Below are 17836 nucleotides of genomic sequence, written 5' to 3' on the forward strand. Positions count from 1 at the left end.
AAATGTGGGAATGGGAGCAGAGGCCTGAGGGAGATGTGGCATTTGCTGAACGTGGGAGTTAAGGATGGAAAAGGACAATTTGCTTACAAGGCAAACTGAGTGACCAGCTGAGCTTGGGTTTGTGCCTGACCCTGTGAGTGGAGTCCGAGCATCCTGGGCTTCCCTACCTTTCTGCACCAAATCCAGCTCAGAACCCGGGGGGAGGGGTATGCCATGGGGAAGGAGGTTTTTGAGGGGATGAGACACTGTTAGTCTCTGACCCTGTCTGGCCATCATCAGCAACCCGCCTACAGCACGTTTGTGATTGGTACATCCAAGCCTCAGAATGTGGGGGATGGGAGTGGGATTTGCTTATTTGCTCTGGGCTCATTCCATAGCATGTGTGAGCTCTTTAGGGAAAGGTCTGTCTCTCCATGTATGTTTGTTCAGTGCCCATCACCAGGGTGCTCTGGCCTGCCCCAGAACCTCTGGGTGCTGCTACAGAATATAAACACTATTTCTAAAGGCACCTAGCAACCTGTGAACCCTCCTGCAGCCCGTTCCCCTCCCAGCAGCCCCTGATTATTTCTTGCAGATAGTCTCAGCAATGTGCATGGTGCTTGACAAACAAACGAACAAAGACAGAGTCCTTAGCTCCCATGGGCCCAGTTTGGCCACGCTTATTCCCGCTGGGTTGTACCACTAGTGAGGAGGTCCATTCCAAGAGGGCTTTTCGCACAATAAGGTGCCACACACCCAGTGGGGGAACTCCCTGCTGTGTTGAGCGTCGAATGGCAGCAGGAGGCTGGAATAGGGAATAGATATGGGAAGTCACACCTGGCAGAGCGAGCACCAGAGCCAGGGCCATGTGCCCACAAACACTGAATAAAGGAGTCAGCGGAGCCTGCGGTGGCACCAGAGCAGGTGCGAGAAACGAGTCCAGCCTGATCAGCCCAAACAACAGCTCTTGGGATGTAACCAAGTAAATTGCCAAGCAGGGGAGTCATTAGAAGCAAGACAGAGGGAAGCCCGAAGGGGGAAAGTCTGGGACAGGGCAGCAGAGAAGTGGACTGTAGCCAGGGAGGGATCGGGTTACAACATCTGGCAAGAAGCCCCTAGCAGATGGTCTCTCTTCTTCAACATCTCTGCTTTGTTGGCCAGAGCATTTTGCTTTCCCTGTTTTTTTTTGGGTCTGTGCTTGTGTTTTCTAAAACGACTCCAAAGCCATCCCTGCTCCAAGCGCCGTGGGGCTGGGAGCAGCCTCTGTAACCCGCCTCCCAAAGAGCTGGCCAGGAAGTGAGTGCTGTGTGGAGACCTAAAGTGCTGCTTAAGAAGCTGAGCCTGTGAATGGTCTGGAGACGCAGAAGTAGCCTTTTATGGTTGACGGCAAACCTCAAGCATCTTCTCACCACATCGCCTTCCTCCAGCCCTGCACCTCCCCACAGACAGACACAGCCTGCTCTCCTAGCAAGGCTGCCTGCAGCAGGCACCCCCATTCTGTGAGGCTTCAGGAGCCAGCTCTGCAGCTGCAACATGAACCTGAAAACTGTCCTCATCCTCCTGGTTCTGGCGCTAGCCACAATTTTTGCTTTGGTTTGTGTGTTGCTGACTCGAGGAGTGAAACCGGCCAGCTGTGAGCCGCAGAGCCTGAGCAGCCAGGAGGGAAAGCACAGCGACCAGAGCCTGGTCTTTGCCGATCTGACGCCAGAAGAAATGGTGCAAGTGGTGACATATCTTCAGGAAAACCTTGGGGTGCCATTGGTAGATGCCTCTCAAGCAAACCCTTCTGATAACTGCATTTACTACATCGATGTGCAGCTCCCCACCAAGGCAGAGGCATTGGGGTTCTTGGATCGTGGGGGCAAGCGACCCCCCCGGCAGGCGCTGGCTGTGGTGTATTTCGGAAACCAAACAGACCCGAATGTCACGGAGTACGTGGTGAGTCCCCTGCCAAAGCCAACAACTCACAGGGATGTCACAGTGCGGAAGTATGGAGGGAAGCTGCCATATCACCGCAGACCAGTGACTGAGAAGGAATACAAGGATATTGACCGCTTTGTCTACCAGGAGTTCTCCAAAGCACCAGGCTTGCTCAGAGAGTGCTGTGATTATGATGAGACCAATTTTGCTACCCTCACCACAGTCCCTCGGGGGTTCCAGTCAGGAGATCGTGCCACCTGGTTTGTTCTGTTCCAGAACGTGAATGGCAGCGGCTACTATCTGCACCCAGTGGGGCTGGAGGTGCTGGTTAATCACAGCAGCCTGGACGCCTCCCAATGGAGGATAAGCAAAGTCTTCTATAATGGCAAGTACTATGAAGACATGGAGCAGCTGGAGACTGAGTTCATACAAGGCCGCGTAAAAGATGTAAAAGTTAAGAAAGTCCAACCTGATGAGGAATTTGGTTCCATGAGGCCCAGAGCAGCCCCCATGGCACCAGGCCCTTTGCAATATGAGCCTCGTGGACCCCGCTACAGCATCCAAAACAATCACGTCATCTTCCAGTCCTGGAGTTTTGCCTTTGGGATGGATGTGAATACAGGGCCACGTCTCTTTGACATCAAGTTCAATGGAGAGAGGATTGTCTATGAGCTGAGTCTCCAAGAAGCCCTTGCTGTCTACGGCTCTAATTGTCCCGGAGGGATGGTGACTAGATATATGGATGGGAGCTTTGGCATCGGCAAGTTTGCTTTTGAGCTGGTCAGAGGTGTTGATTGCCCCTACACGGCCACCTATGTGGATAGACACTATCTAGTTGAATCAGAGACCCCTAAAGTTAATAAAAACTCCTTGTGTATTTTCGAGCAGGACACTTCAGTCCCGCTGAGACGCCATTATTCCAACTTGCAGTCCCTGTACTATGGCGGTCTGACTAAATATGCTCTTGTTCTCAGGGCCATTTCAACTCTCATTAACTATGACTACGTTTGGGACTTCATATTCTACCAGAACGGAGCTATTGAAGTGAAAATCCACGCCACTGGCTATATTAGCTCATCCTTTCTCTATGGCACAGGCACTGAACATGGCAGTCAGGTTGGGGAACACACCCTAGGGACAATGCACAACCATCTCATCAATTATAAAGTGGACTTGGATGTTGGAGGTAGGTCTCTTTGCATGTGTGCTCGTGCGCGCGCTCTCTCTCTCTCTCTCGGAGCAGCCCAAGGTGGCGCAAAGGGGGCTTCTGAGTTCTGGGCTTGGCCAGGGCCTGCCCATCCCCCAATGTAAATTAGAACCCAATTTAAGACAGATTCCCACAGCCCAGAACAGCTGCAACACAAAGGGATCAGGCAGCCACATCCTTTCCCACCCCCTGGCTCACTCCTGTGCCAGGAGCTGAGTGTGTGGGATGGTCATTACACCAGCCCTGGGTTGCTCTGGGATCTGCCCTGTTCTGAAATGGTGTAAAGGAGCTGGAATGCAGCGGGAATTGGGGCCACTAGATATAAGCGCTGAATTCTATAGTCTGTAATTCAGGGAGCTGGCAGGGTCCCCTCCCCATAAAGCGAGCTGGAGACCAGTGTAAGGAAATGGCACAGAAACTCACCAGAGCAGCGGATAAAGTGGAGCAGCCAGATTAAATTAGAAACCCTTCTGGATCAACTTCCATAGGAAAAACATCAAACTTTGGCAGGTTTAGGAATTGTAGACACACACTTTGCTGACTGCTGCCATAGGTCTTGGATGCAACTGCCTCCCTGGGGGGAGAAGAAAGCTTCAGCATTGAACCTGGAAGAGTATAACTTAACTGCCCGAGGGAATAACAAGCTAGGACGGATTCACTCCAATCCACCTGTGGGGGCATGCATTAATTCTGCACAGGTAAGGGGCCACTTTATGTTACAGACCTACTTAGCCCCAAAGGGGATGCTTGCAGGAATCCAACCCAGCTATTAGACTAAGATATAGCGTGGAAAACAGATTACTCTTGCTAGTGACTTTCTGCATGAACAGTGTCACATGACAAAATACCAACCAGACCTTAGCTATATACCAGTAAAGCGTCCAATTAACCACTAGGTCAGGGGTCAGCAACCTTTCAGAAGTGCTGGGCCGAGTCTTCATTTATTCACTCTAATTTAAGGTTTCACGTGCCAGTCATACATTCTAACGTTTTTTAGAAGGTCTCTTTCTATAAGTCTATAATATATAACCAAACTATTGTTGTATGTAAAGTAAATAAGCTTTTTAAAGTATTTTAGAAGCTTCAATTAAATTAAAATGCAGAACCGCCCAGACGGGTGGCCAGGACCCAGGCAGTGTGAGTGCCACTGAAAATCAGCTCGTGTGCCGGCTTTGGCACGCGTGCCATAGGTTGCCTGCCCCTGCACTAGGTGGTGATTATCAGCATCCCAGTAAGTGTGAGCCTAAGCAGTGGAGCATCCGCTGAGCAAGTCCCAGTAGGATGACCAGATAGCAAGTGTGAAAAATCAGGACCGGGGGTGGGGAATAATAGGAGCCTATATAAGAAAAAGCTCCAAATATCGGGACTGTCCCTATAAAATTGGGACATCTGGTCACCCTAAGTCCCAGAGGCATTCTCAGCACACATGGGACAGCCGCCATAACGCGTGTCAGACACACAGGACAGCTGGCAAGAAGCTGAAACTTCAGTTCCTTCCTGACTGTCATGGCATGACCTGGGACAGGAAGGGTTCAACGGCAAATACCCCTGTGTCATGTGACTCCTGTGAATAGTTTCACACCCATGGAAGTTAACTTGTGAAAAGGCAGGAGCTCTTGGAAGCTTTTAGGGACAGTTTCTGCCCTCTTGGCATCATCAGCCAGCAAGAGTCTCTTCTGATGATATAATGCTTCTAACTTGTGTTGCATTGGCTGAAAGCACTTGGTGTCCTCCTGGAGAGCTGCAGGGGCAGAGCTCTAGCGCTTCACTATATTCAGCTGTTAATTGTCTGTCTCCTTTCTGGACTTTTAAACTCTCTTGAGCCAAGCACAAGGTATTTTATAACTAAAATTAAACATTAATCCTCTCAACAAAGGATTGCCCCTAATCCACCCATGAAATGTCATGAGTCCCATGGGACCAGCACTTCTTAGAAGACTGGACAACAGATTATTGAAGGTGGCATAATTAGAGGATTGGAGGATGAACTGTAACACCTTGCTACCCTCGAGGAGCTAGATGGCTGAATGATCTAAATATGGACTGGTGATACCTATAAAAAAAGATGCACCTATTACAGGATTTCCTCTATACTCATGTCACAGACAGAGGGTGGCAGATACATCATTTAGTGGTGGAGCTGCCTGAAGAGACATCATAGAAATATAGCCAGTGATTTTGAAACACATTCACTGTATAGTAAGCCCTGTGCAATAAATCTCAGTTCCCCACGCCAGCTCTAAGTGTTGAGAGGGGAGAACACCCTTTTTCCCAGGAGTTATGGGGGGAAATGACCTTTCCCCATTTCCCACATGGCTGAAGAATGGAAAGCAGTGGAGCAAGGAGGAATTTCCAAGAGGACACAAGTAGTTTGGTGCACAGCAGGGTGGGATGATGAGTCGATCCAGCAGAGAACTCTAGAATTTTTCATGTCCCAACATGCTAAGTGAGTAGGAAGTTCCTTGTTCTATAGTATTGTCAGCTGCTCCTTTTGGAGGGGGTGGTGTTTCCTCTATGAATCATAGAATCACAGAATCTCAGGGTTGGAAGGGACCTCAGGAGGTTCTAGTCCAATCCCCTGCTCAAAGCAGGACCAAACCCAATTAAATCATCCCAGCCAGGGCTTTGTCAAACCTGACCTTGGAAACCTCTAAGGAAGGAGATTCCACCACCTCCCTAGGGAACCCATTCCAGTTCTTCACCACCCTACTAGTGAAAAAGTTTTTCCTAGTGTCCAACCTAAACCTCCCCCTCTGCAACTTGAGACCATTGCTCCTTGTTCTGTCATCTTCTACCACTGAGAACAGTCTAGATCCATCCTCTTTGGAACCCCCTCTTTGGAACCCCCTTTCAGGTAGTTGAAAGCAGCTATCAAATCCCCCCTCATTCTTCTCTTCTGCAGACTAAATAACCCCAGTTCCCTCAGCCTCTCCTCATAAGTCATGTGCTCCAGCCCCCTAATCATTTTTGTTGCCCTCCGCTGGACTCTCTCCAATTTATCCACATCCTTCTTGTAGTGTGGGGCCCAAAACTGGACACAGTACTCCAAATGAGGCCTCACCAGTGCTGAATAGAGGGGAATGATCACATCCCTCGATCTGCTGGAAATGCCCCTACTTATACAGCCCAAAATGCCATTAGCCTTCTTGGCAACAAGGGCACATTGTTGACTCATATTCAGCTTTTTGTCCACCGTAACCCCTAGGTCCTTTTCTGCAGAACTGCTGCCCAGCCATTCGGTCCCTAGTCTGTAGCAGTGCATGGGATTCTTCCGTCCTAAGTGCAGGACTCTGCACTTGTCCTTGTTGAACCTCATCATACTTCTTTTGGCCCAATCCTCTAATTTGTCTAGGTCCCTCTGTATCCTATCCCTACCCTCCAGCATATCAACCACTCCTCCCAGTTTAGTGTCATCTGCAAACTTGCTAAGGGTGCACCATCCTTCAGATCGTTAATGAAGATATTGAACAAAACCGGCCCCAGCACCGACCCTTGGGGCACCCCACTTGATACCGGCTGCCAACTAGACATGGAACCATTGATCACTACCCGTTGAGCCCGACCATCTAGCCAGTTTTCTATCCACCTTACCGTCCATTCATCCAGCCCAGACTTCTTTAACTTGCTGTGGGAGACTGTATCAAAAGCTTTGCTAAAGTCCAGAAATAGCACATCCACTGCTTTCCCCTCATCCACAGAGCCGGTTATCTCATCAGAGAAGGCAATTAGGTTAGTCAGGCATGACTTGCCCTTGGTGAATCCATGCTGACTGTTCCTGATCACTTTCCCCTCCTTTAAGTGGTTCAGAATTGATTCCTTGAGGACCTGTTCCATGATTTTTCCAGGGACTGAGGTGAGACTGACTGGCCTGTAGTTCCCTGGATCTTCCTTCTTCCCTTTTTTAAAGATGGGCACTACATTAGCTTTTTTCCAGTCATCCGCGACCTCCCCTGATTGCAATAGATTGGTTCTGTTCAAGATCTTTCACACAGTTCTTCGTCCTCCTGAGTGAGCTGCAGGGCCTGCCTCTGTAGTCTGCAGTTTGGAATGAGCCACAGCCTGACTCTTACAACCTATCAGGAAGCCCTGGAGGCCAAGGGTGCAATTTCTCAGAGGTTTTCTCTTTGCCTTGTAGGAACAAAGAATTCTCTGGTGGCTCATGACATGACATTCGATACCGTGCAGGCTCCTTGGAGTCCAGAGCACCAGATACAGAGGCCACGGCTCACCAAGAAAGTCCTGGACACTGAGGACAAGGCTGTGTTCCCACTTCACTCCAAGATCCCCAGATACATCCACTTCACCACCAACCGTGAAAATAAGTGGGGCCACCAGCGCGGCTACAGGATCCAGATAGTCAGCTTTGCTGGGGACCATCTGCCAGAAGCCAGTTCCATGGAGCGGTCCATCAGCTGGGGGAGGTAGGTGTTTACATTTAGAAATTAAGCAATTCCTGCTTGTGCTTAAATAATTGCCATCCCTCTCTGGGTTGGTGTCATGTTGGGACTAGTGGCTGCAAAACTGGGGCTGTGGGGAGCAGCCCCCAGTGATACAGCAATGGGCCAGCAGCCTCCTGCTTCAGGGCCTGAGTCGAGCACTGCTTGCCTGGCAGCAGGAGGAACCAGTTATTCCACAAGTCCCGCTATGGGGTTTCTTGCACCTTCCTCTGAAGCAGCGGGCGCTGGCTGCTTTCAGAAATGGGACACTGAATTGGATGGACTCTCCAGTCTGACGCCAAGATAAAGGCGGGAATTCAATGCTGGCCTGTTTCCATCCAGCTTTGCTTGGGTGCAGCAGTAATGCTGTGTTCTGACTGATGGATCGGCTGGGTTATGCCTCTGATCCCGGCTCTCCCGCCCTGTCCTGCTGGGGCCACTCTGGGGCAGCAGGGATGTGAGACCCGGGGAGATGGATCCAAAACAGAAACTGACTTGGTGCAAGCTCTGCAGATGCTGTTTCCCTCTCTCCATTGCTCAGCCTCTGGAGACCCCATCCCTGCTAGCGAGCCCCACACACGCAGGGAAAACAGCCAAAGGGAAATGATGTAAAATGCCTGTGCTGAAATAGCATCCAGGGCTGGGACAAAGTGGAGGGAAAGAGGCCAGGAGTACAGAGGCGCTCGCTCCCCCAGACCAGCTGCTGGAGTCTGGGCAGCTGTGAGTGAAGATAAAAATAGGTTTTAAAAGCGTCCAGGCACAGCTCCCATGATCACCACGGGCTCAGCCCCAGAGATGGGGGGGCCCTGTCTGGGGGGGACGACTCACCTCAGGCTCAGCCCCAGAGATGGGGGGCCCTGTCTGGGGGGAGGGGCTCACCTCAGGCTCAGCCCCAGAGATGGGGGCCTCTGTCTGGGGGGAGGGGCTCACCTCAGGGTCAGCCCCAGAGATGGGGGGCCCTGTCTGGGGGGAGGGGCTCATCTCAGGCTCAGCCCCAGAGAAGCTCCACGATATTTTGCTGATGACGCAAACCCCAAAGTATTTCAAACCCCAATTCTCTTTCCCCCGTGCCAGGGCTCTTTGTTAACTTTGTCCTTGCTCTTGTTGGAGGGGGAAATCAGAAAGGGTCATGCCATAGCTCTGGGCTGTGGGGCTGGGGCTTCCTGCCCTACAGGGGAAAGGTTAAACAATTACAATAAATATTCTTGGCCTTTAAAATGCAAGAGAAACGTGGCAGAATTGCTTCTCTCCATAGTCGTTCATTCACTAGAAGCTGGAGCTAGACAAATTCAAATTAGAAATTAGGCCCCAGTTTTCTGCAGTGAGGGCAATTAACCAATAGAATCAAGTCCCAGGGTAAGTGTTGGTTCTCTGTCTCGTGATGTCTTCAGATCAGGACTGGGAACATTTCTGAAGTTCTGGGGCTCAATACAAGAGTAACAGGGTGAAATTTAATGGCCTACCTATCATGCACAGGAGGGATATGATAGATCTTATGGTCCCTTCTGGCCTGAAATGCTAGGAATCTTGACTGTTGTTTGCAGTGTTGCTGTAGCTGTGTTGGTCCCAGGATATTAGGGAGACAAGGTGGGTGAGGTCCAATAAAAGATATTATGGCCCCCCTGTTTCTATGTGAATCTAGATTGTTATTTAACACATACATGTCGAGTCTTGTCATCTTGAGCAGTGTCCCTTTAACCGTAGTCTGATGCCCACTGGGAGGCAGCAATCTGGGTCTCACAAGGTCCCCGTAGCCAGAGCTCTACGGTAATCTCTCCACGCCTTGCTGTCATGTCCCAGCCTGTCTCTCTCCACCACACAGCCTGTGCCATGTCCTGTCCTTCATGACACATCTGTCTGACCATGTGGTGCTGACCGTTTCATGGCCCTTCCATTTCATATCCTCTCCCCTAGTATTCCTGCCCCTTATCAGCATTTGTAAGTGTGGGGTGGGTCCTCTCCCGGGGCACTCCCCATTGACAGATGCTGTGTGAGTGGAGCCACTACACTGGTGATTTGCAGAGAGGGCGCGCCTCTAGCACGCTGCCCAGACAAACACACAGGGCCCTTTACAAACACTAACTCTCTAATCATCACACGCCCCTGGAGGCAGGGATCATTACTGCCATTCTGCCACTGGGGAAACAGGGACAGAGAGGAGAAGTGACTTGCCCAGGCTCACGCAGCAGGGAAGAGAATCCAGGAGTCGAGCTCCCAGAACGGATGTCGTCACTCAGGCTCAGTCTGCATGGGGAGAGCAAATCAATCTCTTCTCTCTGCTCGTTAGGTACAAACTGGCCGTCACCAAACGGAAAGAGGAGGAGCCGACCAGCACCAGCATCTACAACCAGAACGACCCCTGGACACCCACCGTGGCCTTCGCTGATTTCATAGACAATGAGACCATCGTAAATGAGGTGTGCTGGGTTCTCCCACTGAGGGCTGCAGCGCCTTCCAGGGGAGTGTGCAGGACACACACACACACACACACACACACACACAGCAGATGGGGAGTCCAGCCCAGGGGTGGGCAGACACGGTGCTGGCTAGAACAGTTCATGTCACAGCCAGCAGGGTATTCCCTCGTTCCCTGTGTATGCTGGACCAGTGGTCATTGCTCAGTGGTGTTTACAGAGGGTCTGCCCCAGGTGTGCTCTCCTAGCTAGCAGTTCTCCTGAAATAGCCCAGTGACGTGTCTCTTCCTCTTCCAGGACCTGGTTGCCTGGATTTCTGTTGGCTTCCTGCACATCCCGCATACTGAGGATATTCCTAACACGGTGACTGTGGGGAACGGAGTCGGCTTTTTCCTGAGACCCTACAACTATTTTGATGAAGACCCCTCTGTTCACTCACCTGATGGCATCTATTTCAGAAGTGACCAGGACCCCAGCATGTGTAAAGTTAATCCTGTTGCCTGCCTGTCAAAGACAGCCTCGTGCTCACCAGCCCTCCCCCCATTCACCTACAATGGCTTCCGGAACCAGACAGGTCCCTGAGCCCCTGACTGCAGGGCCTTGTAAGTGGCTGGTGATTGACTGTTCATTGGGCCATGTGCTCAGGCTTCCATCGAAAGCAGCAGTCAGCCCTGGCTCACTGACACCATAGATCTGTAGATGGTCCTTAGGCATCCGCAGCTGCATAGGGCACCATGAAATTTGGGGCACCAAATTGCCCCAAATTTCATGATGCCTTAGGCAGCTGGGTGCTGCATACGCGACAGCACTAGCCCCGGTGACCAGCCCTGTCCCTCGGCCGGCACCCCCTGCAAGGGGCAGGGCCATCCCTAGGGGGTGTGGGGCACCGGACAACTCCCTCCGCCCTGCCTCTTGCCCTCCCCCTTGCTCTGTCCCTGGCTTGCTCCCATTGCACCTCTTCCCCCAGCGACCCCGCACTCACTGGCAGCAGCAGGAACCGGAGCAACCCGGCCCCAGCCTGCGCTACTCCACCAGCTCCCAGATGGTTGCAGCAGTCAGGTTCCTGGCATGTTGTCAGCAGGGCCCTCAATTGGACAAAGTTTGAAATACCTCATGTTTAATTAAAGTTTTCCCAGGTCCCTTTTGATTCAACAGATACCTAGTGACCTGGTGCAGAGTTGCAGTTTATCTAAGAGTGTATATAAGAGACTTAGACACAGAAGCTCTGCACACTCACTAGACGTGACCTGATGTAGCTTCAAGCAAAACATTCACTAGCAAGCATCTGTCAGCTTCTCACAGGCCTACCAAGGAGCTCAGGTTGGATGTGCATTCAAGACCAATTTTTATTTCCTGTGACATTTCTGTATTGCTACAAGCTCTGTATCCTCATTGGCTTAGGTGTATGTCAGTCAAAATATTACAGCTGTCAGTACCTTCACATATATTCAGTAGTTACACATATGTCCACATTATAAAACACAGGAAAAGATGTGCTAATAAAAGGTAAGTTACAGCAGCGTCATTTGGAAAAGGTTTTTAAAAGTGCTAATGGCTTTAGAAATGTCCTGTTTTTGTCTCCTGTTTTGTGTTGCTGTAAGGCCGGGTCTCTCAGCCTCTCCAGACTACTGTACCCCATTCAGGAGTCTGATTTGTCTTATGTACCCCAAGTTCCACCTCACTTAAAAACTACTTGCTTACAAAATCAGACATCAAAATACAGCAGTGTCACAGCCCACTAGTACTGAACAATGGCCGACTTTCTCATTTTTACCATATAACTATAAAACAGATCAATTGGAATTAAAATATTGTACTTAGACGTTTCAGTGTATAGTCTATAGAGCAGCATAAACAAGTCATTGGCTGATGAAATTTTAGTTTGACTGACTTTGCTAGTGCTTTATATGTAGCCTGTTGTAAAACTAGGCAAATATCTAGTTGAGTTGATGTACCCCCGCCCCTGGACCTGTGTGTATCCCCAGGGGTGTATGTGTCCCTGGTTGTGAACCACTGCTGTAAGGGAGCAAAGGCTCCTTTGGGTGGAAGGCAGAAGATATGGGTTCTGTTCCCAACTCTGCTTATGATTCAGTGTGTGGAACCTGGGAGGCGTCACTTGACCTCCTGGTGCCTTGGTTTTCTCTGCTGTAAAAGGGGCACGAATCGATAATGCCGACTCTGTATTGTAAAATGTTTTGAGCTCAATGGATGAAGGTGATGAGTGTTCCCGTTGGAGAGAGGCAGGGCTGAAACAGACCCGGCAGGAGGGTGTAGGACAGCGATGACTTACTATGTCCTGGGAAAGTAAGAGGCAGGAGGCGGGAATGCACCAGGCAGACTGTCAGAAAGCTCAGGATATGTTGCAGCAGACTGCAGATGGCGGACGGATGTTCAAGATGGGCCTCAAAGACTGGTGCAGTTTGGGGACTGCCAGTTCCATGGGGAGTGGCGGAGATGTTAGGGCATTGGCTGGCACGCTCATTTGCATGGAATTGCCCAGAATGCCTCTTGTTATTTCACTGCACAGCTAGTGGGAGAACAGCCTGGATGGTTTGAGTGCTGAGACCGTGCTCCCCAGGCCTCAAGTCTGGGTTACAGGACTGTTGTGTGACCCTGCAGCTGTCAAGGCTGGCTGGGGAAGGGGTCCCAGTGACCAGAAAGCCGTGTTTGACACAGGGTGTCTTTTTCGCTCAGTTTTTGGGTGCCTGTTTAAAAGCTGAATTTCTGCATTTCTGTTGCTTAAGGGGACACAGGTGTCTCTCCCCACCAGAACAGTGGTAGCAAACCTTTGCTAGGTGGATCCAGGCAATAAGGGCTGATAACAGTTCCTTATTTTTTCATCTTGGTACAAGAAGACTGGGAGTTGCTGAGTGCAGCAAAAAGCAGCAAGAAACACCCCTGGTGATAGTGAATGGAGGTGAGTCCTGTTAATAATTAATTATAACAATAATAATATCAGAGGAGAGAAAGGGCAGGGGTGCTAAGAAAACAGTCCCTTATTTTTGAAATACAATGTTGGTAACCCTTTCTCCAGGCTTTTTGGGTTGGTTTTGCATCTGTCTGCAAGCTGGTCAGGAGGCATTTGCTGAGGGGTCTGTGGGGGTTGCAGTCTCTGTTGGGTCAAGGGAGCTGGTGCTCAAAATGGCATTCCCTGCCTAATAGACTAGCACTCAAGTGCTTTTCAAACCCAGACTTGTGTGTGATCCATTTCCTAGAGATGGGCTGGAACCACAACCCCAGCTCCAAACACTCTGGAAAAGTTCTGATTCGGGCCTAAACTTTACTCCCTGACTCCAACTCCTAACACATGGGGATTGCACTGCCTGTTTGCTATGAACAGGACATGATGATCTGGGAGGCAGTGGGAAGACCTGCTCCTGTAAGTTGTCCTTTATTTCTCCTTCCTCACCCCGCCCGGCCCTGGCCGTCAGTCCTGACTCTGGAGCCTGTCAGCGGTGCTGCAGTGCTGGCTGGTTGTGGGGGGTGGGGGCTCAGAGATGCTGATTGTCATCACAAGTGCATTGCAACACACTGGAAGGCTCGGAGGTGGAGGAAAGGCCTGGCCTGGCCTGGCCTGCTGTGAGGGGGCTGCAAGATTCTCTTTGCAGCATTTGGCACAGTGACAGGAAATAAATGCTAGGTTCTGCTCTTGGCTCTCAGATCCCCTCTGTCTGCAATGAGAAAGTTTCACTCCCTTAGGACACTGGTGGGCTGCTTAATTTGTGTCTCTAGCACAAACAGTCCTGGCAAGAGGAGTCAGAGGCTGAGCACGAGGGCGGAGCTCTAGCAAATCCCAGAGCAACGGCCCAGCGAGCCGGGAAATGCTCCCCAGCCACTTCCAGTCAGTAGGCCCAGGCAGAGCAGCTTTCTCGGGGCGGGAAGTGCTGCAGCATTGGGGCTGGAGCTTATTCCACTCTGGAGCATACAGCTGTGAGTCGTGCTGCAGTATTGCGGAGGGGCCCAGCCCCTGCACAAAGGACCCGGCCCCTGCACTCAGGAGTGGGGGAGCTGAGCACCAGCTATTGCCTGTTGTGATGACAGCTTTTCTCGCCAGCAACCTCAGGGCTGTGGGGAGGGGGTCTGAGAGCAGCGCAGGCCTAGGAAGAGTGGTGCCTTCCCTTTAATGAAGGGAACACTCCGTGTTCCTCTGCCCCACTCTCCGGGGTCAGGGAGAGGGTTGGCCTGAGAACAGGTCATCAGTCACCTTCAAAATTCCCTTGCTCTGGCTGCTTCTTCCAGGCGCTCTTTGCTTGTGACATCACAGCTGTCACCACAATAACCAGTCGTGACATCACTAGCAGAGGAGGGAGCGCCCATTGTGCAGGACTCTGCGGGCGTGGTGTCCAGGCGCGGGAGAACCTAGCATCCGAGGAGGAGGGGGAGGGGACTCACAGCTGACCGAGAAGTGGAGCTGGCTTAGCTCCCAGCATGAGGATGCCACCTGTGCTCTCCTGCTTTCACCCCTTTCCCAGCAGGTGGCAACCCAGCTGCTTCTGAGCTCTTCTGCGTGGTGGGGCAGCCTGTGGCACAGCTTGGGAGGCTCAGCTCCCCCTCCCCTGGGTTGCCTGTTGTTCCCTGAGTTGATTGTGATTTGTAAGGAGCCCAGTCGTGCACGGGGCAAGGGGCAGGTTAAAGGGCTGTGGGAGCAGCACAGCCAGTTCTCCAGGTGTTCCGTGGCTGTGCAATACCTTTGCTACCGTTCCACGCACAAGACGCGTGCTGGGAATGCTCTGTGGACCCAGTCCACTGACAGCAAAGCACTAGCTGGAAAATAAGGGACAAACAAGTGAGTTAATGTGTAACAATTGTACCAAGCAGCGATTAATCAGCCCTGGCCTTGGCTTTTGTGGAGAGCAATCCTAGCTCTGGATCAGAGACACGGACCCTTGTCCAATGGCCCCACAGCCCCGCCAGACACCTGCAGGGCTCAGAGCTCATGCAGCCCAGCGCCGTGGGCACACAACATCTGAGCAAGTCCCATGCGCCCTAGCGCCCGCCTCTTCGTAGTGGGGCTTGTCCCAGGGAACATGCACCAAACTGGAAGTCTGGTGGGTTTGTGTGTCTGAGGGTGGGGAAGGCCCATGTCTGCCCCAAGGCACAGACGCTTTCCCAAGGCCTCGCTTTTGAGACATTGGTCAAACCTTAGGTTGGGCAGTCCCATGGGAGAAGCAGGGGAGTCTGCCTCATGCAGCACCGCTCAGGGGCTGGGACATTCGCTGGGGCAGCAGGCCTGGCCTGAGAGCTTGCTAACAAGGAACCTGGTGGTCTGCATAAGGAGCTGCACTGCTTTCCCCATCTGTCAAACGGCAGCACTGGACTCTGGGAAGCTGGTGGAGCACCGGTATGTGTGTGCGGCGCAGTGGCCGCGTGAGTGTATTTATACGGACTGTCATGGAACCCAGGGGCTGGGTCAGGGGCAGTTTGCTGACCAGGGCAGGAAGGGATTTGGTGATCTGACTGATCACAGATGTCGAAGGTCAGGATTGGTAGGAGGGTGTATTGTGCTGTGGGCTGAACGAGAACAGAGCCAGGATCAGAGCCCATTGAGCCGCAGAGCGTCTCCAGCTGCTGATGACCCTGTCCCTGGGCTGACAGCGTCCAGGTGGGGGTGTCGTTTGTGAGGTGGGTTCTGTGGGATCAGAGCTGGAGGCTTTCCATAAAAATGAGCCCTGGGAGCTCCCTGCTCTTGTCTGAGAGAGGTGTTATGGCTGCTGCATTCAGGGATCCCTGCCTGGGCCAGGCCTGGCGCACGGGGCCCACAGTGATGGGCCCCTCTCAGGCTCCTTTGTGCTCGCCAAGGGACACATGCAGGGTTCTGTGGTCTTTGCTTTACCACAAGGGCTGCTCCTGCCTGCTCTGTTATCGACTCCTTCTCTCTCGTGGGTGCTAGTTCAACCCCAAAGCCCTGACCGGCCCAGTCAGGATTCCCTTTCCCCAGAGCAGCAATGTCAGGTCAACTCTCCTGGTCAAAATGCCCCTCGGTGAAGTTACCTGGGTCTCCCCCAGCTCTAGGCTCAGGACTGTGTCATGCTGCTTGCTCCTACGTCCCATCCCAGAGGTGGTTGCATTTCAGTGGCAAGAGCGGTTATCCCCAGTCTATGCCCTGTCTGAGGGCTCTCCAGAAACCTCAGTGTATTAGGATGATTCCTCTTTTAATAGAAGAACAGACCGAAAGCCATATGGAAAGCAGTTTACTTTGCAGACTCCCGACTGGCTGGGAAAGACGCCACTTCCTCCCGGAGCTTTGCCAGCTGACAGTGGGTCTGTAGAGATTATCCGGTGGGACAGTCCAAGAATTGGTTCCCACGTAAGGGCCAATGCCCAGGAGATGAGTGGGCCAGAGTAGCTGCCCAGACAACGGCAAACGGAAGGTGCGGAAAATACCTGCCAGGGAGTGGAGGGGACGTGTTAGAAAAGTCCTTGCTGTTAGGCTCCTCCCTGCACAGGAGGGAACAATCCTGCCATCAGCCCCAGGGTAGGTGGTGGACTAGCTGATTATGGCTTTTCCATCTCCTGTGTCTGTGGTTCGGCTGCTGTACACCGCTCACAGGTGGGGGGCATTAGCAGCAGCATCCCTTGCCCTGTCTCTGGCCTCTGAGAATCTCAACAGGCTTTAAAACCATCAGTGCGTTGAGCCTTGTGCTCTCCCGCCTGCCTTATCCTCGTCCGTGAGGCCCTGGTGCCAGGGGAAGTACTGAACTCAAGCCCCTGGGAGTCTTTAAAGCAAGAGGGGGTTCTCTGGGTGGCCCACGGGTTACTGGGCTCAGTCCTGTCCCCTGGGAGGGAAGCATAGTTGCCTCTACTGCAAGGGTCCCTGGGTGGGGCTAGCCTGGCACAATGGTCCATTCAGACCTTCATGTCCATGGGCCTTGTCTCTCATGCTGCCACCATCTTCACACCATCTGTGATGATGCAGTTCCTCTGGATTTATGCCAGAGTAGGCGAAAGCAGAATCAGGCCCCATGAGCTGGGAAAGCAGAGGTATGGAGGGGTCAGTGACAGCCCTAAATGGGATGCTGTTCCCTGAATGTTCTCTGCCTTCCGCACACGGCAAGCCAGTCCCTGGGGAGGCCAAGTTCTCAGAAATCCATCACCATCTGCCCAGTGTGTTTACCGGATTGGCCTGCCTGGACTCTGCTCGCTGCGCTGACGCAGGTGAAGGCTGGGAGCGCACCGCGCTAACTGCTGCCAGCCACGACTAGCTCCTCACTCCTCAGCACTTAGTCCCCCCAAAGTTCCTGGCTGGCCGGGAGCACTTTAGATTAAATATTTGCCCAGAGGACACAGACAGGCTCTCTGACGGAGGGGATGTCGCAGCAAGGGCAGAAGCTGGGAGCGTTTCCCAGAGCCCACGTTGCTGATTGTGTGACTGGACGCTAACCAGGGCCCTGGGAATCTCAGGGAACACGCTGTCCCAAAGCCAGCGATCTGGCTGTCATGGTTAGTGGATCAAAGGTTGGCAAGAGGCACTGGGGCTGCAGTGAGGTTTTGTCGTAACTTGTTACGTATTGAAACTCTCTGGAGCAAGAGGAGCTGGTGGTTCTGATGTGGTTGTTTTTTTTCTCCCTGTTTATTATTGTTTCAGATGCCATGGATTGGGAACTGTGGGTGCTTTATAAATAGACTGAAGGTTAGTCCTCCTTTCCTGGCCTACATCCTCCGCCCAAAGGCTGCTTCGCAGCGTCCTGCAGCCATCGCTCTTTGGCTCATGAGCCCTGCACAGTGGCCTATAAACACTGTATCGCTGCAAGAGGATGGAGCCAGCATCTGAGGAACCGGCATCACTGGAGATGCTCAGAGCTGGGACAGGCAGCGTTCACCCACCAATGGTAGTTTAGTACTGATGAAATCAATCTCACGCCGATGCCCGTCCATCCCAC

General features: G+C 52.1%; 1 protein-coding gene across 3 annotated transcripts; it reads left to right on the forward strand.

Moving 5' to 3' along the window:
• The first annotated feature begins 497 nt into the window (after nt 1-497).
• AOC3 (amine oxidase copper containing 3) lies at nt 498-11742 on the forward strand. Of its 3 annotated transcripts, XM_039516381.1 has the most exons (5): nt 498-3085; nt 7242-7527; nt 9830-9959; nt 10254-10416; nt 11084-11742. In XM_039516381.1, exons 1-5 carry the CDS (start codon nt 1513-1515, stop codon nt 11101-11103), a joined length of 2172 nt encoding a protein of 723 aa, XP_039372315.1. In that variant the 5' UTR covers nt 498-1512; the 3' UTR covers nt 11104-11742. The 3 variants fall into 3 exon arrangements, with proteins under 3 accessions (XP_039372315.1, XP_039372314.1, XP_039372316.1); XM_039516380.1 differs by having other exon boundaries at nt 501-3085; nt 10254-11742; XM_039516382.1 differs by lacking the exon at nt 498-3085 and adding an exon at nt 3286-3804 and having other exon boundaries at nt 10254-11742.
• The last annotated feature ends 6094 nt before the right edge of the window (nt 11743-17836 follow it).

This window comes from Mauremys reevesii, linkage group 27, assembly GCF_016161935.1.
Source record: "Mauremys reevesii isolate NIE-2019 linkage group 27, ASM1616193v1, whole genome shotgun sequence".
NCBI lineage: Eukaryota > Metazoa > Chordata > Testudines > Geoemydidae > Mauremys > Mauremys reevesii.